A 21,531-nucleotide genomic window follows, 5' to 3' on the forward strand; every position below is an offset into this window, starting at 1 on the left:
AAGGTAAACATTTCAGCCCAGTGAGGGATCATCTATTTTCTTTATTTCCCTCGATTATTAATGTGACTCTGATTTTCTGTCTTTTATAGAATTTCTGCTGACCCCAGCCGTGGCTGAGACAAGGTAACACAGGAGCCCATGCAAAAACACTGACACCAACACTGCTCCGCTCATGGGGAAGCATCAAGAAATTGAGGACACCTGATGGAAACACTGCTCCCTGTGTCACGCCAGCCAGCTCAGAGGCACTATAGCGAGAGAACAACCACGACATGTAAAACCTTCTGAACTGCATTCACTCCAGTGTGGCTTACATCACACTGCTTTACCGTGTTATGCATGAAGTCAGAGGTCATTGGAAAATTTCCATCTGAACCATCCTGACAGCAAACGCACAATAGGACAATACAAGAATCACAAAAATAATATTGTGTCAGGGTTTTGTGGGAAACCTTGTGTTTTACTTTCATCCATCACATTTAACAATACGTGTTTATATTTATCTGTATACTTAAAACCTGGTATTCAGAAAATCAAATCAAGGCTGTTACAAAAACAAAAGTAATATGCCTGATAAATTCAAAAATATTGTACATTTCCTCCGAATCATTCATCGGTGCAACATAATCAGGCTCTATACTCTTCACTCTGATGCTGTGAGTTTCCCTTTTTGACAGAAAAGCTGTTTTCAGACTACACTTTGCTGCGCTTTCTGGATGTGAAGGTACTGTTAGTATAACTCAACACTTCCAGAAGATGATTTACAGTAAACACCTTTAAGGAAAGGGAGGGAGTATGCCCCCTGAACTGATTGGAAAGCTTTAAATATGAAATAGACACAGGAAGTGTTGCAAGGAAGCAGCCATGGCAAACTAATATGGATTATGGATATATAGTTATTAGCCCCGGGTTCTACACACAGGCCCACACACGCAGTGTTTGCTGATAGGATGCTCTGGTCAGATGAATGTATTCTTAAAGTGTTCCCACTGAAAACACACACCTCTAATCCTCTCAAGTCTCTGAAGCTGTGTATTTGTGATATGGCACATTTTCTATGTGCTTACTTGTGTGTGAAGCTCAAACAAAGTGTGTCACAGTTTGACACTGGAGAAATGAATGTTTGACTAGCGTGAACAAAACCTCTGGATTTCCTCTATTATGGTTATATTTCAGAGCCTGACTGAAAACGTCAAATGAGATGGTTTATGAAAAATATTTCACAGGTATTTATAGTTTTGAAGGTTTAGAGATTCTTTGTATGACACAAAAAATCAAGGATATCTTTCTTTAAGAGAATCTTTAAAAATGGTGCATTTTAATGTCGATTATAAAATTAATATATTTCAACTGCTGTAGTTACAGGGGAGCTGTATCCCTATGTACTGACTTTTTGAATGAAGGGCCAATGTGTATAGATATGTACATACTTAGATTTATAATTCCCCTTTTCAACCTATGTGGTATTGCAAAGCAGCAGTTTGGAGTTCCAGTGCAAGAGTCACTTCTCAGAGAGCAGAAACATTGGTTAAAATAAACCCCAGTGGGTGGAGCTAAAGAGCAACAAGACAACAAAAGTGCAAGTCAGCTAATTGGCTAACTACAACGGGGAAAAAAGGCACTCTTGGCAAAATATGGTAAACAAAATATCTAAATAGCATGTACTTATTTTCACATGCTTGGGCGCACAGTACAACTGGACACGCCTGCTACATGACACATCCTCGAAACAGTCGCAGCTTGGTTAGTTTGGCTTAAAATTAATCCAGGAAGTTATTTCAGGGGGCGTGTCGTGTAGTAAAGAGGGCCTGTAGCCTGTGAGACTGCAGATGGACCCTTCTCATCCTAGTAGCGGCTGGATGTCGATGCCAGTCATGGATTGCCGTGACACTTGCTACAGACATTCCTAATTTCCCTACCTGAACTGTAATAACTTTAATCCCCCTCACTTTTCATCCAGCACCATCATCAGGTCAAAAGTTTGGTTTGTGTTTTGTTCGGTTTATGAGTAAATACCTGCAAAACTATTGCCATTAGCCTCAGCGGTACTATTTTAGTGCTCATCGGGAAATGTTAACTAGATGATAAACGTGCTAAACATTATACCTGCTTAACATCAGCATGTTAATGTTATTGTTTTACTGTAGCCATGTTATACTGACTTTCAGTCCGCCCATTCAGATTTAACTAATGTAATTATTGCTGCCTATAAAAAATATGTGTACAAGTAATACAACTCCATGCTACTGCGATTCTTTTTAAAATGACTCTTTCTGGTTGCGATGTACTGGCCTGCAGGAGATGCTCTTGCTTTGAAGGCATTTAGCTGAAGCCCTCTTTCACGCTGAAGAGCAAAAAGTCAAAAGGTCCGAAGTGTATTGAGTCTTTCTGCGGGTGAAACTGTGCCCTTTGAATGATCTAACTACTCTATGTGAGAAATTAACAATAAAACTAGGACGTGAATATTGCACCCAGGATAAAGTCTGCCATGGTCCCTACAAACCGATTAATAATGCTAAATAAGAGAGCACGTGGGTGACTCAGAACCTTTAGAATCCAAAGTTAAATGGACTTTTACAGACTGGACTGGCATTTGGGGAATAGTTTCATCAAATGAATTTGAAAGGTGCTCTCATTAGGTGCTGTCTCATATACTTTTTTGAATCCATCTTTCTCAACTTCAGATGGTCCAGACATCTGTTAAGCACACACTGTAACAACGATGTAAGATTACTTTTGTTCCCAAAAGAAGAATGTGAAAATGCAAACTGAAACTGCAAAATGAAATGGTGAAAACTATTTTTTTTTTCGAACATTTTGCATTGAACCCCCTCAGCTTTCAGTACAGTGAATTATACACCAGTGTACTAGCATATTGTATTGCAAACTCTCTGCAAAAGTTCAAGGCAATCAAGAGCGAATGTAAACGCTCATGTACAGTGACTCCTAATGTATGAGGTAAAGGTGAATTATTTTCTCTTGATTTTGACTGAAACAGTACACATATATTATTGAAGACTTTTCTTAATTCATAGATGGATATTTTATCAATTGCAAAATACTGTAATTCATGTAAGTACCTTAAGATGCTAAAGAGAAAAGCATAATGCCTTAGATCTGTGATTCTCTGTCTGGTATATAACTGTATATAACAGGTGGATTATATGTGTCACAAACTGCTGAGTGAGTGTTTTTCCACTTCATATTGTAGGAGTAATAATTAGACAACTAGGATTTTTTATATTTTCTCCCAAGAAGTGACATTGAAAAACCTGTGTATCAACTCATGGAAATTACAAATAATACTGTTAGCGTTTGTAATCAATGTGCAAAAATTGCGAATGATTTTGTTTGTAGTTACACTGTATGTTAGTGCACAACGCATCAGAGAGAATGGCCCTCACTAACACTGTTTTTTTGTTTGCTTAAGTAATCTTGGACCTTAGCTGATCTTTGTTGGTGACCTGTTTGTTTTCGGGGCTCAGGGTTGCGGTGTGTTTTGTGATTTTTATCACCGGGTGGCACCCGAGTTGGAAGTGTTCTAATCCTACATGTGGTGGCTTTAAGATCATGCTGGTGGTAATGATCTGCATAAAACAACAATGAGGTCCGGCAGTCATCACCTGGATATTTAATTAAAGCATTCCTTCTACAACAGTGGGCAGGGAGGTAGTGTTTAAGACAACCAGGTCAGAAGGTTTAGATTTAACGTGCTAGAAATCTTAGAAACTGGTAAATTATTTATCACGTAAAGCTGAAAACATACTCCCTGACCCTTTTGGAATATTTTCTGAGACATAATACACACACAATAAAATATTACTCTCTGAGTTTAATTTCTAAATCATCCTCTAAATTATCCCTGATGTTCATATTAAATATCTCAGCGGTGACAGTCCAGTACATACAGTGTAATTCAGAGTGTGAGGGTTTTTATTATGCAAAAGTCCTGACGTTCACACCACTTTATGCAAGCTGTCCACTAATTTTGCTTTTGCCAATGCTGCTTGTTAATTTATGATTCATGCCACTGTAAATAAATTATTTTTATTGAGCAGGACTGCCTCTGTCTTTTTATTTCATCCACTAGAAAGTAAATCAACTCCCGGTCCGTTGGGTTGTTTTGCATTACAGCTGTTTCTACATACACTATATTGAGATGAAGAATAATGTACATGAATGAAAATGCAAGTATCCACCCACTATGATTTTTCATCACTGTAATAATCTGGTAAAACTACTGTAATAATCAGTGACCGAGCAGCTCGCTCCCTGCGTCTGCAATGTTCTATTTAGAGCAGCAGGTGGCGACATTTTACAGGAATTTGAGCTAAACATTTGTCCACATTCTTTTTATATACAGTCTATGGTCATACTCCAGCATCTGTTGAAAGAATTTCCCCAAAAGTTCCCATCACTCCCCTCCCGAATGTCATATTAATGTAGCGTCACATTATTAATAATTTTTAATACATATATGTACATATACTAGCATATTCTATCTACAAAATGCAAAAACACAAAGGCAAAACTGTAGGCTGTTAGGCCTGGTGTCTGTGCTTGGGTCCTGTTTCCTTTTACCTGCTGCCAGAGCTGTTACTACACACGCTATAAACTTGTCAGGACCTCTTCTAAGCTGCTATATGTGATAACAATAAATAAAAAATCTCATCCTGATTCCTGATCCACTTTGACCTACAACTTTCTTAACGTATTAAACTTTGAAGGGATGAGCCATTGCCAGCAGGGTTATCTCTGCTTGTCCCTTCACACTACACGTGTAAAAAATTAAATAAAAAATAGCCTGTGTCACAAACTGCAAACATTAAGTTTGAAAGATTTGGGAACCAGGCAGGGAAGGTTTATCAAGCAGCACTATGGGAAGTGTAGGATTCCCCTGGCTTTATGGAAACACTGCTAAATCACTGCTTAAATTTTACTTTGACTTAGCTTCAATGTCACATACTACAGTGTTTGCTTGTTTCAGTGCTCTGTTGAAGCTATAACACACTTCTATTCACATCTGGTATGCCATAGGTGTAAAATTAAATTCTGATTTTCCATAATTGAAAAACTGTTATGCATCCTCACATATTGATATGAATCCCGAATGTCAAATAAGAAACACTGTTTGGCCGTGTAACTGGTTGTAAAGACACACCCAGACTGCACTCAAGAAGTTCCTTATTTTAAATGTTAGGCTTGCATTTGGAGAAGTGAGGAGCAACCAAATTTCTTTAGTCAGGAGGACTGACCACATATAATATGAAGGCACATTTGTGCTACACAGACGTACAGACTGCATCACCTTGCCGAGACTCTTCTCTGCAGAAACTGAACTTGAAACTGGTCCAGAACCTTGTGTCCTCTGCATGGCCCTTCCAATCTAATCACACTGCAACTCCAGTGGATATATGAAAACTTACTCTCAAATAAACTCTTTTGTCATGAATATATTATTATGAAATATAACCACTGTTGGCTGGCGTGAGATGCAGTGCTGTGCTTGGAAACAGTCATTCTGATAAAGCTTGCAGCAGAACAATAGCTCAAGGTCATGAACTTCACCAAAGGTCATGAATTCTGTCTAACTTGTCACTTTTGTAGTTAAACCATCCCTGTAATTATGGTTTAGTACTGGTAATATTTATATTCAAATATCATAACTTTACAAAACAATATAAGAAATACACATTTAAAAATACTGAGAACCACAGAGATGTTGCAAGTCCCCATATAAATATTTCATAAGTATCTGAGCTGTTTGTATGTGCATTAAATTCTTTGTTGCTGAAATTGCATAATTCATCTAATAATCTAATCTCTATTTTTACATTATGTCAACTGAAGCTGTTACGACACTCACGTTTTAGTGTTTGTATTCCAAAGAAACGTATGAATTGCTAGTGAAGTGTAATATTTCCTGACTGAAAGAACATTGCCTCGGTTGCAATTGGTTGGAATTTACTTCACTGTACGTGATCAGGACGCCCATTAGATAATTTAACTGCCAGTCAGGAAAACACAGGGCTGCGTCATTTGCTGGCTCTCTTTAGCTGGGAAGCAGGGGTCGTGAGAGCCAAAGGATAGAAAAAGTGAAGACCTCTTACTCTGGATCTATTTCCAGACCGCATACTCAGAGATGACAAAATTTGCATGAAATTTCTTTACAACCACTGTTATTTCTTTCTTTTCTGTAAACCCTAACTCTTTTGAGTAACCTACTTGAATTGTTAGTATTTAAAATATTTTCCAAAAATTAAGCTATTTTTGTAACACAGGTTTATTATGTTCATGTGTTTCTTCTGTTAGCAAATATCCTGCGTTTCCTCTATTTGGAAATATATATATATATGTAAAGAAAATCCTCTCAAACCAAATCACTGCTATTACAAGTCATTGCACGTTAGCTGCGAGGTCACGTTTGCTCAAACATCACCACTGGCTAATGCTAGCCAATTCCATGACGTCACCCATTGTTTGTGGACAATTTGGCATTTTGGCCGTAATCATAGAATTTCAAGGTAACTGTAATATTAACTGGGATGCTACTTTTGGCTAGGAAAAAAACAAGCTTAAAACAAAATGTGCTAAGTGGAGAAATTCAAACCAACTCCTAATAAGCTTTTTCAGAGGTGCTGTGAAGCTGATATGAGATGCCCCTGTTCTGATTGAGAGGTCGCCATGGTAGTGACTTGTTACTTTAGCCCCATCCTAAAGCATCCTCTACTTCGTTGTCTATTTTCTTCTAAATGTGACATGGTCTATTGAAAAAGAATTGAAATTAATTATTGAGAAATTAAGTGGGAAGTAGGGGCATTTTGCCATTAAGCCTAATGCAATGTGACTTCTTTTTGCAACCAGTGGAGTCGCCCCCTGCTGGCCGTTGAATGGAAAGTTTAAGATCGTATTGGCTTCACTTTTCCAGACCCAGAGGTTCCCGCTTATATAAAAAAGGGGAGATAACTATAGACTACAGTATAGATACAGCCTATAATTTTAAAAACCTACTTTGTGACAAGCTAACCTTACTGAGTTAGGGAAACTTGATGGCCTTTGATGAGCTGCACAGCCAGGGCATAGACATTTACATTTACAGGTAATGTTACTGTAATAGACTGTATATAAAAAGGGCGAGGGTCAAAAACCTGGTTAGGCTAGCCTTGCAGGTCATAACGGTCTGTCTAGAGTCTAAATACTTTACTTAATATTTAATTTGTGTAAACACTCGCACAAGTTGCTAAATTAGCCAGCAAAAGCTAACAGAAAAGCATGTTAATTTGAGCAAAATTCTTATTTCTGTGAATTAAACTTTTCATTTGTAATTGTAAATATTAATAAAACGGTGTTATTACTTTAAAAAGTTAAAAGCAGATGGTGTCAAATATCACAAACCACAGCATTAAGACAGGCCGACTCTGCGGGATGACACTGCTGGTGGTTCAGTTGAGCTACCGTCATTCTCCATAGTCTGTTTTGGGCATCTAAATTGTAATTTAAACACGGGTAAGCGAGCTGGACTTCCTACTCTAGAAACCTGACCACTCTGTGAGGAATTACAATTATATAATTATATTCATATAAATATTAAATTTGTTGGTAACTTGAGTATATTCCACATACTTCACACTTGTGTAATTGAGCATGGTTGTTGTAGTAGTGAGTGAGTGAGTCATCTTACTTAATCTACGGTCTTTGGTCAGGGGGCGTGTATGTGAAGAATGAGGCGTTAACCACTGCAGTGCTGCTACAGTATCCCTCCCGTCTCAGATACTGACACTCGTCGCAGCAGTCTTGTTGAATTGTACATTAAATTTTTTTGGCAGGTAATAGTGACCCGGGATGGCTGGCATGGCAGCACCAAAGCGGCAGGACACCCGGAAATATTTCGAGAATCTGTCCGGTGCTGGTAAATCCATCGCAGTGCTGACCAGCGGAGGAGATGCCCAAGGTAACGTTGTGTGATTAGAGTTCCAATATCGGACAGATCTGCTGGCTCTTCTGAGTCTAACGTTACCAATTTAATTACTGTGACCGCAAAGTGCTGCCAGTAAACGAGAGGGAACCATCAATAGGCTCTAAGTCACTGTTGTTTGTCGTTGTTTTAGACAACGTAACGTACGTTTGCTTTTTCAAAGCGGCACGTAACGTTACTTTATACCAAGAGCATTAAGCTAGGGTTAGCTAACGTTAGTTTCAATATCAAACATTCATTTCCGCCCAAGATGTTGCAGTGGTGTAACATCCGTTACAATGTTTTTGGTGAAGGTTTGCCATTAGTTGTCGTCTACGTTTAGTCAACGTTAGAGTAATGACAGGAGCGCGTTAGCCAAAGACCTGTCCGATAATGGATGTGTAGCCGCAGTCTTGTCCGATAAAGCACTCGTTACGTTACAGTTACATTCTGCTGTGAACCTTAACTGTACATTAAACAATATTGATGATCCAGTCCTGCTAATAAATGTGTCCAGGTTGGAATTTGTGCTTTTGGATCATTTAGAATGCAGGACTAATAACAACAAGTCATCGTGAGAATCGAATAATTCAAAGGACTTGTTCTTTTACATCAGGTGTTTTTTTCCTCAACATGCACCCTGCACCATTGCACCTATCTGTTGCGTGCAAACCATCGATGGCGCATGTGTGTTTGTGCGTGCATCTGAGTCCCAGTGCTCACTATAATTCCTGTAGTATTTTCATAAGGAGTTCAGGTCTTGCTGCAGGTCTACATGGGATTTTAAATCTATTGAATGTCTAGGTTAGGGCTGCCTATGTTTTCTCTAATGATGAAGACCTCTCGGGTTTCCTGTTGTAGTAAGAACCCTTAAAAATGTCATTAGGACTGTAATTCTGGGCATCACTACACGTTGCCGTCACAAAGCTCATAAACACCATGCCATTTGTTTGGATAAAATATAGTTTCAAGAAGTTTAAACTAAAAAAACTGATCAATAGAACTTGAGGAAAAAAAAAAGGCTCGCATATGACTGCAGATGCGTAAAAATTTCCCATGTGATGTCACATCACGGAGGATGAGTCCTGAGAGGACCGTGTGTGAAGCTGGCCAGACTAAAACTTTCCACTTCCGAGTGAACCTTTCACAGTAAATTTCGTATCTTCCAGTTTGCGCTGCGAAGCTTTTATTTAGAAGGCAGACTCTGTCGACTTCCGGTATGGTTATAAATTGCTTTACCCATCCTGTCACGGCGGCAAGGCGCCTACGTGAGCAGCAGCGGGTATGCACTGATGTAGTGAAGAAGGAAAATCAGTATAGAGAACAAACATATATATATATATATGTTTGTTCTCTATACTGTACCCTGTGTTTGATTTTATTATTGCATCATTGTTTGAGTAAGCACATCCTGAGCAATGTACAATCCAGAGTCAGATTCCTCATATGTGTGCACATACCAGGCAAATAAAGCTGATTCTGATCCTGATTCTTAAAAATAAATCAATGCAAAACAGAGTCAGTCTTTGTAGTAACAACGTCTAATGGAATGTTTTGTTCCTTGCGGTGCTGCCAGCTTGAAAATGGTGCACAGTGTCGAACATGCCAATAAACAGAGCTATCTTTAAAGGGATTTTGTATGTGTGTTTGTCTTTGGTACTGACTCAAATTAAACAAGCCGAAAATTATTCTTTACCCGAGAGCAAAAGCTGAAAACTTTGATTAACACTGCAGTAACTGACATATAAACATGTTCCTTTAGGACATACAAAATTGGTTCTTGTGCATTCGTTCATAATATACTGAATGTAAACAGTTTCTTAGCTACTCTGTACTGGCACAAATCTGGTTTTAGGATATATTCAATTTTTCATCCCAAATTTTCTTTATCATCATCAATTAAATGAATTAGCAAAAATCCAAATATTAACAAATAACCCATATAATAATAGAATAGATAATAGTTCCACAAATAAGAAATAGTTGAAATAATAAATTAAATACAAAAATATCTTGTGCAGGAAAAAAAATATATATCAGGAATGCCTAGAGAAAATTTACATTTTGATGCAGTAATTTGTTTGTTCTTTTTAAAATATTTTACAGCCTTTCTCTAAATCCAACAAGCCTTAGAGGATTTTCCACCACCAATCTTGCTGTAAGATGAAAAAATGATGACTAAGGCAAATGTCCCTGCTACCCTGTGGAGTACATGCATACATGCGGCGCACACACAGACACGCAACTGGAGAGGTTCGCAGCAGGCCTTAGGGAAAGTTATTCCAAGAGCACAGCTGGGACACACACACACACATACACACACACATACAAACATGAGATGAGATGCTTTACTTCATCACCATTTTTACGTCATTCATTGAAATCACCTAATGTATTTTTAAACATATTGTCCAATTGAAACTCTTTCCAACCAACCAGCACTGTCTTGGTCTCTTAGCAACACTGGCTCATCCCATCAACACTGCCTGAAACCAAATCCAGACTTGCATACTGTTTCTTCTGGGCAGGAAAGCCCCCCTTTGTGCAGCTATCCTACACATAACCTGCATTAGAATGTTATCATTTTTGTAATAGTGCCTCCAGCACGGCACGAAACATATGTGTAACATGTAACATCTTTGTTAAAAAAAAAATTATCCAGTAAGATTTTTTTACTCATTTTGTTTTTTTGCTCACTCACATTTATGTCCTTCTTTCTAGCAAAAATGCCAAACACTCCCTAGTTGCAGCATGTCACCGGTGAGGATTTGCTGCACGTTTTGTCTTATGTGATGGGCAAAAATAATTAGCAGATTAATCAATTATGAAAAACGAAATTGTTTGTTGCAGCCCTAGTTTAGTGCAGGCACAAATCAGCTGTCTCTGCCAGAAGAAAAAGTTTTACAACCCGAGTATAAACCCTTTTCACAACCCCCAACCCAAGGCTGTTCATCAAAGTTTTTGCAAGCTTTTTACGCAGCGTTTGGAAACATTGTCATTTGGCAAAGAACCATTTTATCCTTTGTCACCGTAGAAATACAATGTTAAACACTGTAAACAAAGTTAAACATTTTTGTCAGAAGTTTTTGTGCCAACCATGAGTGAAATGAATAAGGAGGCTACAGTTTATTCATTGCAGTCCTATGCACTCACTGTCTAAACGGGGGCCTAAAGCACGACGCTGTCACCAAAGGAGTAGTCACGTCTTGTACGCGTTCTGCAAACAAGGGCCAATGAGTGGGAGGGAATCTGGCAGAGAGAGCCCGGTTGGCTGTGAGGGGCAGCTCGAGCCTGCTGTGCTCAGTGCTTGGCCGCACTCATACTGCCACAGAGACCGGGCTCAGAAAGACCGAACGTGCCTCCTGCGTTATAAAAGACATGTCAGTATGCCCTTCAGTGTTTAACAAAACAAGCCTTATGGTAACATCACCACAGGCTTTAGGAACTGATGATGGACATTTCCTGTTATTTTCTGGCATTTTGCATACTTAACAATTTATTGGTTATTTAAAAGGCTGCTCGCATAGGAACTGATGATGGAAACAATCCGTAGGCTAGTTGCGGCTGTATTCTCATTTGTAGTTTCTTTGCAGTGGTCTTTTACTATTGGCTCCATATCCGATTTCTCCATTCGACTCATTAAAGTTTAATCACAGCCCTCAGTCTGCACGCAGGCTGCAACGCTGAAGCAAAATGTCAGGGAGCTATCAACAAGTTACACCCTCAGCCAGTTGTACATCAAACACATTTTTTTAATCAATCACTACAATCACAGCATAACAGCCTTTGTCTGCTCGCTTGAAACTGTACGGTCACTGTGTAGACCACAGCCTCGGTCTGAGATTTATAGTCCGCCGTTTCTAATTTCACTAAGTGCTCCGACAGACACTTTGTGTTTCGACACAAGATGCTCAAGGGCACTCTCGTCTCCTCTCTCTGTCTCTGTGTCTCTCCCTCTCTCTGTTCTGACCTCTCCTGTTGTCTGTCGGTCTGTCTGGTTTCTGCCACTCCCTGTTTATGCTGTTATGTTTACTATGTTCTCTCCCTCCCCGTCACTTGTCACTTTGCTCGTTTCAAGTAGGATTGCAAGAAGGTTGCAAGTGGTAGATGTAGATGTGAAATATATACATTTAAACTCTGTTAAGCACATTCTTTTTCTGATGTTCTATTCTTTTCTTATTTATAGCAAATACTATAATATATACAGTAGTTCACACGACAGTCGGATTTACACAAATATGAGTTATTTTGTGTCCGTGTCCTTGTGTCCTCTCCAGTTGACTGAATAATTCTCCGGAAAACTAAGATGCGTTAGGAGAGTAGCCGTGACAAGACAAGCTGTAAAAAAAAAGGCATGGTTAATTTCTTCACCTGTCCAAATTGACTGCACAATAGGCTACTGCCCTGTTTGGAGGTCATCCTTTGGCTATTTGCATACCATGTCAAACATGTTGCGGACATTTCTGTAATAAAGTGAATTCAACAAAAGACATTTTATTGCAATATTCATTTAATGATTTGCAAATGCAATCTCTGCTCTCTCCCCTGATAGATTTAACAAATGTTATAAAGAGCAGATAAAGAAGACAAAGTATCACCCTGTGTTCTTAGCTGAAAGAATCATAAAGCATTCATCATAAAAAACAAGTGTATATAGTGTACATTTCTATCACAAAACACATCATGACAGTCACAAAAATGCTTATTGAAAAGGACTGTCTGTTTCCTTGATAACTCTTCTCTGTTCTCTAACAGGTATGAATGGGGCGGTCCGGGCCGTCGTCCGTATGGGCATCTACGTGGGAGCAAAGGTCTACTTCATCCACGAGGTGAGGCATGAGTCATGAGTCATGAGTCAGGCTCCAGACATGGCCTCCGGGTCTGCAGTCTGCAGTATCTGTCACACTCAACAGTGAGCCAAATTAGTACTGACGAGTACTTCCTCATCGGGCTGTGATTGTTGGACCAGTTGGACTGAAAGACTTGATGTTAAACTGCATTTGGTACCAAAGTCATGCTTCATCTGGATTTGTCCTTAGACAGTTAAATCCAGTTAACTTTAATAAAGTGTCTGGATTTCATTAATCATAAAAATACTCAGCATTAGTTGAAATTAAAAGAACAATGAAACAAGCAGTTAAATGCTTATTTGATTTTTAAATCACCCAATAGCTTCAGAAATAAGTTAACATAAAATTATCTTAAAGCACCTTTTACAGCCAACATTCCAAGGAAAATAGAAACACTAGCGACCAAAATGAATGTTGTAGGTGTTTAAATCTTGACATGAAATATGTCAAGATTTGCAGAGGGACAGTCGCTGGAGTATTACGTGTATGTGAAACATTTCTGTCCTCCAAGAAACACTATAGAGTCAACAAAAGCTGTCATTTATTGTCATTTGGGAGTGCTCTGGTAATAAAACATTTTATTCACAGTGCAGAAAGAAGTCTTTATTGTTGATATCTTCCTTAAATTGCCTAATACCTTTTAGCCCTTTTCAGATTTCTATCTGGTCATGCATTTTGGACTCTTGGCCTGTCTCCATGTCATGTTTTTTCCTGGCTAGACATCTTAATGTGAGTTTGGTGACATACAGATCAGTAGCACAGTAGCTATAATAATAATAATTTCGGTAAGGATGTGTTTTGCTTTTTAACATTTTCGTCTTTTGATTTGGCCTAAATGAAATGTGTTATTCACATATTCTGCAAAACCCTAATTTAATAATTCTAACATCATTTGTGATTTCAAATGAAATTTCCTCATCTGAAGAATTTGATAGATTGTGCATGATTAGATGATATACGCTGTGCTCATATGCAAAATATAAACTGTTGCATCTCAGACAGTGTTTCACACAGTGTGGCTTCACACATATTAAACTGAAGTTCAATGCATGGTAAAGCAATTCAAATTAAAGCTTTAATAAAGAATAAAAGTATTCTGCAGTTTCACCACTTAAAGGTAATCTGACACAGAATTATAAATCATAGTGGTTTAATGTCAGAAAAGAAAAGCAACAATAAATCCCTGTTTAATTAATAGCTTACAGTTGTTTGTTTGAGAATGACTGATAGTGTATGTTGTTTGAATGGGGTTGAGGGCAGTGACAAGATAGAGACAATCTGGTCTTAGTGTCAATATAATCTAATTACCACGGCCAGGCTTCATCCTTCACTGGCTGCACTGTCATCCGCTTCAGCCTCGGATAACCACTGGGCTGTGTGTAATGACAGCTGCGTGCCATGATGCCTTTATTTTGGTCTCGGGCTGGTAGGATCAGTATACACAACATTGTGAATAAAAAAACAGTGGAACTTAACAGTGCTGAAACCATCTGCTGATTCAGAATCTGCTGATTCAGAATCTGCTTTATTCCCAAGCAGGTTTACACATACAAGGAATTTGCTTTGGCTTTTTGGTGCTTAACAATAACCAATAAACATACCAGGTATATGTAATCATAAATATAGAATTGACATTAAGACATGGAGAGATAAATTATATGTACAATATGGTTTGTGTTTAAATTAGTTAGTGCAGAAAAGTTTTACATGTATAAAAAAATTACAGTGTGAGTGTATTGTGGAGGGGGGAGGTTATGGGAGTCAGTGTAAGTGGGGGTCCTGGGTCTTGTTGATGAGACCAGCTCTAGGTTCCGGAGGGATGTTAGATTGAAGCCGAGACCCAGGAGAAGGTCGTTGTTGAGGTAGGGGGAGGGGGGATTGCCTCTGGAGTGGGCAGTTGTTGAAGGCTCCAGGGACCTGCTGAGGTGGGGAAGGTAGAGCTGGTGGACTGGAGCTGATCAATGGAGTGATGGGGGATGGAGTCAGAACAGTCGAGTTGTCTTTTATAGTCGTTTACTGTACCTTCTCTCACCACATCAAACCTGTACTTTGACTCCCTAAACCTCACCCTATTTGCCACTGTTATTTTGACAAAACCAGCAATTTGAAGATGTAATTTTTGTCTCTGAGAAATTGTGATTGTGTGTGATTTGTTGTTGATATTTTAAAGATGAAATAATTAAAGCTAGCTGCAGCCCTCTACTGTGGCAGAAGAAAACCACCCATAACCATAAGTACTGTTTACGTAGATGTCTGAAATGAGCCAATGAACAGTTACCATGTTTGTTTCTCCTCTCAGGGGTATCAGGGGATGGTGGACGGTGGAGACAACATCAGAGAAGCGACATGGGAAAGTGTCTCCAGCATGTTGCAAGTGGTGAGCAGATCTTTGTGTTGCTGTTTCAGGTCACACAGTCTTGATCTGATTGCATCAGGTTGAGATGAAACTATCCAGATTTTGTCTTAATAATGAAACTCTCAAATTCAGCTATAATTGAAAGACTGTTGATGTTATAATTATTGCTCTGTATTTTAGTGCCATGAATTGCTGTTTGTGAAGGAACGGCAGGATTTGTGCTTGTGTTGGAAGTGACTTGGCAACAATGCAATTAGCTTTGAGCCAAATGAGTCCGTGATTGAGTTACACATTTTCACTGTCATAGTTGGAAATTGTCTCAGTCAGGATTACTTTCAGTAAAACAGTGAAAAAATATTTATGTTGTTAGAAACAACCAGCAGTGTATGAGCCACGCAACCTTAAAAAAGACTCAAAATAATATTACCATAAATAGATAGATAACAGATCTGAAAGTATCGTAATGGTTTAAAAAAAAATAAAAGTATTTTTTTACAGCATAATCAAGCCAGCAGGAGAGCAATTTAAGGAGAGAATAATGTGATTTCAGATTGTAATTTATATTTCCCTCAGGGTGGCACAGTCATCGGCAGCGCCCGCTGTAAAGACTTTCGTAACCATGAGGGCCGCTTGAAAGCAGCACACAACCTTGTGCAGCGCAGTATCACCAACCTGTGTGTGATTGGTGGAGACGGGAGTCTGACCGGAGCCAACCTTTTCAGAGAGGAGTGGAGTGGCCTGTTAGATGAGCTCCTCCAGCAAGGTAAGCGCACTGCAGGGCTTTCAGTTGACACCCTACCACTCTTACTTTACAGGTGTAAAGACTGTTTATCTCTCTCCCGCTCATGTTTTTCAGGTCTGATCGATGAGGAAGCAGCCCGCAGTAACTCGGAGCTCCACATTGTTGGAATGGTCGGCTCCATCGACAATGACTTCTGCGGCACTGACATGACCATCGGCACCGACTCTGCACTGCACAGGATCATCGAGGTGGTGGACGCCATCATGACCACGGCTCAGAGGTGATCAAGTCCTGAGAGGAGAGCCTCAGAGCCAGTTGCATAGTAATTGCTCAGTGACCCACCAATCATAGAGACAAAACATAATGAAAAAAATAAGATGTAGCAAGAGAAGACATAAGAAGACTAAAATAATACAAGACATGATGTAAAAGATGTTAAGAAGACAGGACATAAAAGGCTAGAACTCAAGATATAACAAGACGCAAGAAGACAAGTTGTGGCACGACATAAGGAGACAAGACATGATATAATATGGGAAGACATGATCAGACTTGATAAATTTTGACAAAACATAGTAGACAAGAAAAAAGACAACATGTCGCGAGACAGGACAACACTTTCCAACTTTCACAAGTACATCTCTCTTTAGCTAGGGTCAGCTCAGGGTCTCCCAAACCTCAAAGAAATTTTTAGACATGGTTAAGTTTAGGGTGAAGGTTTCAGTGAGTGTGTCTTAATCATCTGTCCTGCACTGACCTGTTTCAACAGATAAGTCAAGTCAAGTGAATTTTATTAATATACCCCAAAATCACAACTTTGCTTCTCAATCTGTACAGCACACGACACCCCCTGTCTTAAGATCCTTGATTCAGATGACGATATGGGAAAGATGATGATAAAACTTTTAACCTGGCAAAAAATGAAAGAAACCTCAGGCAGAGCAAGAGAGGAGAGATCCATTTTCCAAGACGGACAAACATGCAATAGATGTCGCATGTCCACTGGGTTGCACCGATGAGTGCTTTTTCTTGTTTCTGACATTGCTTCTGTTTTCCGCTGTTTTTCCAGCCACCAGAGGACATTTGTGCTGGAGGTCATGGGCAGGCACTGTGGGTAGGCACTTTTCTTTGTGTTTGGATTGCACTACAGAGAGGTAACAACACCGTACACATAAGAACATATATATTCATAATATGTAAGGAATTTAAGTTAAATATGCTTGTACACAAAGTAAGTCTCATTAACAAAGCACAATGAAATCAATGCAGACAACATTTTGAAAATACCAAGTCAAATTTATTCTAAACATACATATTCAAATTTAAATCCTCTTACCCTTTTGGATCTGCCTTTGAATAAGCCATGGCTCATATTGAGCAAGGCCCATGCATGTGTGTTTAGGGCAATAGTATGTTTAGGTAGGTACGAGTAAAAATGAGTTTGTTACTCCCGTCTGTATATGTTGTGTACATAAAATGTTTCATAACACATATCTGTTACAGGGAAGTAAATATTCAAAAGATTTATTTAAATATTTCGTGTGTGTGTGTGCAGATACTTGGCCCTGGTGAGTGCCCTGGCATGTGGAGCAGATTGGGTTTTTATCCCAGAAATGCCTCCTGAAGATGGCTGGGAGGACAACATGTGTCAGAAATTATCTGAGGTACACACACTCACAGAATCACATTTTTTTCACCAAATCTAAATAAATGATATTTTTATTTAATATTATAGTTATGTATAACATGGATACACAAACCCACACCAACATAAACATTGTCGAAAACAGGGTTGGCGATGGCTAACAGACATCACAACGTTGAGCGTTTTAATCATTAGTCGTTTTTATAAATTTTAAAAATGCTTCGCATCTTCCTTGGAATTCTCTTCTCTCCAGCAGCTTGTATTTGCTGAAAATTCATGCCGTCACGGTTTTCAGGTTATGTATGACTAGAAGTCCAATGCGCTATCCATTGCGCCACAGAGCCTGCTCTGCGGCCTCTTTTTGCAAAATAATTACAAAAATGCTCAAGGAGCTTGTATTTGCTGAAAATTCGTGCCGTCACGGTTTTAAACACTGCAAAAGGTTGACTCTGGTGGGACTCGAACCCACAACCTTTGAATAACATCTCTGATGTATGACTAGAAGTCCAGTGCGCTATCCATTGCGCCACAGAGCCGGTGCTGGAGCCACTTTTTGCAAAATAATAACAAAAATGCTCTAGGACCTTGTAGTTGCTGAAAATTCGTGCCGTCACGGTTTTAAACACTGCAAAAGGTTGACTCTGGTGGGACTCGAACCCACAACCTTTGCATAACATCTCTGATGTATGACTAGAAGTCCAATGCGCTATCCATTGCGCCACAGAGCCGGTGCTGGAGCCACTTTTTGCAAAATAATAACAAAAATGCTCAAGGACATTGTATTTGCTGAAAATTCGTGCCGTCACGGTTTTAAACACTGCAAAAGGTTGACTCTGGTGGGACTCAAACCCACAACCTTTGAATAACATCTCTAATGAACCCACAACCTTTGAATAACATCTCAGATGTATGACTAGAAGTCCAATGCGCTATCCATTGCGCCACAGAGCCGGCGCTGGAGCCACTTTTTGCAAAATAATAACAAAAATGCTCAAGGACCTTGTATTTGCTGAAAATTCGTGCCGTCACGGTTTTAAACACTGCAAAAGGTTGACTCTGGTGGGACTGATGAACCCACAACCTTTGAATAACATCTCTGATGTATGACTAGAAGTCCAATGCGCTATCCATTGCGCCACAGAGCCAGTGCTGGAGCCACTTTTTGCAAAATAATAACAAAAATGCTCAAGGACCTTGTATTTGCTGAAAATTCGTGCCGTCACGGTTTTAAACACTGCAAAAGGTTGACTCTGGTGGGACTCGAACCCACAACCTTTGAATAACATCTCTAATGAACCCACAACCTTTGAATAACATCTCTGATGTATGACTAGAAGTCCATTGCGCCACAGAGCCGGCGCTGAAGCCACTTTTTGCAAAATAATAACAAAAATGCTCAAGGACCTTGTATTTGCTGAAAATTCGTGCCGTCACGGTTTTAAACACTGCAAAAGGTTGACTCTGGTGGGACTGATGAACCCACAACCTTTGAATAACATCTCTGATGTATGACTAGAAGTCCAATGCGCTATCCATTGCGCCACAGAGCCAGCGCTGGAGCCTCTTTTTGCAAAATAATAACAAAAATGCTCAAGGACCTTGTATTTGCTGAAAATTCGTGCCGTCACGGTTTTAAACACTGCAAAAGGTTGACTCTGGTGGGACTCAAACCCACAACCTTTGAATAACATCTCTGATGAACCCACAACCTTTGAATAACATCTCTGATGTATGACTAGAAGTCCAATGCGCTATCCATTGCGCCACAGAGCCGGTGCTGGAGCCACTTTTTGCAAAATAATAACAAAAATGCTCAAGGACCTTGTATTTGCTGAAAATTCGTGCCGTCACGGTTTTAAACACTGCAAAAGGTTGACTCTGGTGGGACTGATGAACCCACAACCTTTGAATAACATCTCTGATGTATGACTAGAAGTCCAATGCGCTATCCATTGCGCCACAGAGCCAGTGCTGGAGCCTCTTTTTGCAAAATAATAACAAAAATGCTCAAGGACCTTGTATTTGCTGAAAATTCGTGCCGTCACGGTTTTAAACACTGCAAAAGGTTGACTCTGGTGGGACTCGAACCCACAACCTTTGAATAACATCTCTAATGAACCCACAACCTTTGAATAACATCTCTGATGTATGACTAGAAGTCCAATGCGCTATCCATTGCGCCACAGAGCCGGTGCTGGAGCCACTTTTTGCAAAATAATAACAAAAATGCTCAAGGACCTTGTATTTGCTGAAAATTCGTGCCGTCACGGTTTTAAACACTGCAAAAGGTTGACTCTGGTGGGACTCGAACCCACAACCTTTGAATAACATCTCTGATGTATGACTAGAAGTCCAATGCGCTATCCATTGCGCCACAGAGCCAGCGCTGGAGCCTCTTTTTGCAAAATAATAACAAAAATGCTCAAGGACCTTGTATTTGCTGAAAATTCGTGCCGTCACGGTTTTAAACACTGCAAAAGGGTGACTCTGGTGGGACTGATGAACCCACAACCTTTGAATAACATCTCTGATGTATGACTAGAAGTCCAATGCGCTATCCATTGCGCCACAGAGCCAGCGCTGGAGCCTCTTTTTGCAAAATAATAACAAAAATGCTCAAGGACCTTGTATTTGCTGAAAATTCGTGCCGTCACGGTTTTAAACACTGCAAAAGGTTGACTCTGGTGGGACTCGAACCCACAACCTTTGAATAACATCTCTAATGAACCCACAACCTTTGAATAACATCTCTGATATATGACTAGAAGTGCAACGCGCTATCCATTGCGCCGCTGAAGTTTTGCGCCATCATGGTTTTAAACACTGCAAATCCAATCTTTAATTGGCACAAACCTTTCGCTATGTAGCCAAGCTCGCTACTGTGAGTTTGATTGTGAGGACTGTCCAGCATTCCACACTTAACTTTTTGACCATTATGGCATTTGCCATACTTACTAAGCACAAGAGCAAATGCTCAAGGACCTTGTATTTGCTGAAAATTCGTGCCGTCACGGTTTTAAACACTGCAAAAGGTTGACTCTGGTGGGACTTGAACCCACAACCTTTGAATAACATCTCTGATGAACCCACAACCTTTGAATAACATCTCTGATGTATGACTAGAAGTCCAATGCGCTATCCATTGCGCCACAGAGCCAGCGCTGGAGCCTCTTTTTGCAAAATAATAACAAAAATGCTCAAGGACCTTGTATTTGCTGAAAATTCGTGCCGTCACGGTTTTAAACACTGCAAAAGGTTGACTCTGGTGGGACTCGAACCCACAACCTTTGAATAACATCTCTGATGAACCCACAACCTTTGAATAACATCTCTGATGTATGACTAGAAGTCCAATGCGCTATCCATTGCGCCACAGAGCCGGCGCTGGAGCTTCTTTTTGCAAAATAATAACAAAAATGCTCAAGGACCTTGTATTTGCTGAAAATTCGTGCCGTCACGGTTTTAAACACTGCAAAAGGTTGACTCTGGTGGGACTCGAACCCACAACCTTTGAATAACATCTCTGATGTATGACTAGAAGTCCAATGCGCTATCCATTATGCCACAGAGCCCGTGCTGGAGCCACTTTTTGCAAAATAATAACAAAATGCTCAAGGACATTGTATTTGCTGAAAATTCGTGCCGTCACGGTTTTAAACACTGCAAAAGGTTGACTCTGGTGGGACTCGAACCCACAACCTTTGAATAACATCTCTAATGAACCCACAACCTTTGAATAACATCTCTGATGTATGACTAGAAGTCCAATGCGCTATCCATTGCGCCACAGAGCCGGCGCTGGAGCCACTTTTTGCAAAATAATAACAAAAATGCTCAAGGACCTTGTATTTGCTGAAAATTCGTGCCGTCACGGTTTTAAACACTGCAAAAGGTTGACTCTGGTGGGACTGATGAACCCACAACCTTTGAATAACATCTCTGATGTATGACTAGAAGTCCAATGCGCTATCCATTGCGCCACAG

The 21,531-nt window shown here is 39.7% G+C and overlaps 2 protein-coding genes and 10 non-coding genes across 15 annotated transcripts in view; 2 read left to right on the forward strand and 10 right to left on the reverse strand.

Annotated features, from left to right (window-relative positions):
* LOC119901702 (nuclear receptor coactivator 2-like) overlaps positions 1-4,060 on the forward strand; it is a 39,033-nt gene extending 34,973 nt beyond the window's left edge. Inside the window, 1 exon segment of the mRNA XM_038717288.1 lies at positions 90-4,060. Coding sequence (XP_038573216.1) covers positions 90-101 — 12 coding nt within the window. The 3' untranslated portion in view covers positions 102-4,060.
* A 3,675-nt stretch (positions 4,061-7,735) lies between these two features.
* Positions 7,736-21,531, forward strand: part of LOC119901704 (ATP-dependent 6-phosphofructokinase, platelet type-like) — a 68,177-nt gene continuing 54,381 nt past the window's right edge. For 2 of the 4 annotated variants that reach the window (XM_038717294.1, XM_038717293.1), the window contains exons 1-7: positions 7,736-7,951; positions 12,710-12,783; positions 15,104-15,181; positions 15,734-15,923; positions 16,017-16,182; positions 16,972-17,016; positions 17,458-17,566. In XM_038717294.1, coding sequence (XP_038573222.1) covers positions 7,843-7,951; positions 12,710-12,783; positions 15,104-15,181; positions 15,734-15,923; positions 16,017-16,182; positions 16,972-17,016; positions 17,458-17,566 — 771 coding nt within the window. In that variant the 5' untranslated portion in view covers positions 7,736-7,842. The remainder of the gene's footprint in view (positions 7,952-12,709; positions 12,784-15,103; positions 15,182-15,733; positions 15,924-16,016; positions 16,183-16,971; positions 17,017-17,457; positions 17,567-21,531) is intronic. The other 2 variants (XM_038717292.1, XM_038717290.1) reach the window with 1 other exon arrangement.
* Positions 17,992-18,083, reverse strand: trnar-ucu. Its single transcript is given in 2 exon segments — positions 17,992-18,027; positions 18,047-18,083. It is a non-coding gene; the product is annotated as a tRNA-Arg (tRNA).
* On the reverse strand, positions 18,184-18,275 carry trnar-ucu. Its single transcript is given in 2 exon segments — positions 18,184-18,219; positions 18,239-18,275. It is a non-coding gene; the product is annotated as a tRNA-Arg (tRNA).
* Positions 18,376-18,498, reverse strand: trnar-ucu. The gene is made up of 2 exons: positions 18,462-18,498; positions 18,376-18,411 (listed from the first exon to the last, which is right to left on the reverse strand). It is a non-coding gene; the product is annotated as a tRNA-Arg (tRNA).
* Positions 19,198-19,320, reverse strand: trnar-ucu. The gene is made up of 2 exons: positions 19,284-19,320; positions 19,198-19,233 (listed from the first exon to the last, which is right to left on the reverse strand). It is a non-coding gene; the product is annotated as a tRNA-Arg (tRNA).
* Positions 19,615-19,737, reverse strand: trnar-ucu. Its single transcript has 2 exons — positions 19,701-19,737; positions 19,615-19,650 (listed from the first exon to the last, which is right to left on the reverse strand). It is a non-coding gene; the product is annotated as a tRNA-Arg (tRNA).
* On the reverse strand, positions 19,838-19,929 carry trnar-ucu. The gene is given in 2 exon segments: positions 19,838-19,873; positions 19,893-19,929. It is a non-coding gene; the product is annotated as a tRNA-Arg (tRNA).
* Positions 20,582-20,704, reverse strand: trnar-ucu. Its single transcript has 2 exons — positions 20,668-20,704; positions 20,582-20,617 (listed from the first exon to the last, which is right to left on the reverse strand). It is a non-coding gene; the product is annotated as a tRNA-Arg (tRNA).
* On the reverse strand, positions 20,805-20,927 carry trnar-ucu. Its single transcript has 2 exons — positions 20,891-20,927; positions 20,805-20,840 (listed from the first exon to the last, which is right to left on the reverse strand). It is a non-coding gene; the product is annotated as a tRNA-Arg (tRNA).
* Positions 21,028-21,119, reverse strand: trnar-ucu. The gene is given in 2 exon segments: positions 21,028-21,063; positions 21,083-21,119. It is a non-coding gene; the product is annotated as a tRNA-Arg (tRNA).
* trnar-ucu lies at positions 21,219-21,341 on the reverse strand. Its single transcript has 2 exons — positions 21,305-21,341; positions 21,219-21,254 (listed from the first exon to the last, which is right to left on the reverse strand). It is a non-coding gene; the product is annotated as a tRNA-Arg (tRNA).

This window comes from Micropterus salmoides, unplaced genomic scaffold, assembly GCF_014851395.1.
Source record: "Micropterus salmoides isolate LMB-PRFRI ecotype aquatic unplaced genomic scaffold, ASM1485139v1 Ms_hic_scaffold_14, whole genome shotgun sequence".
Lineage (NCBI taxonomy): Eukaryota > Metazoa > Chordata > Actinopteri > Centrarchiformes > Centrarchidae > Micropterus > Micropterus salmoides.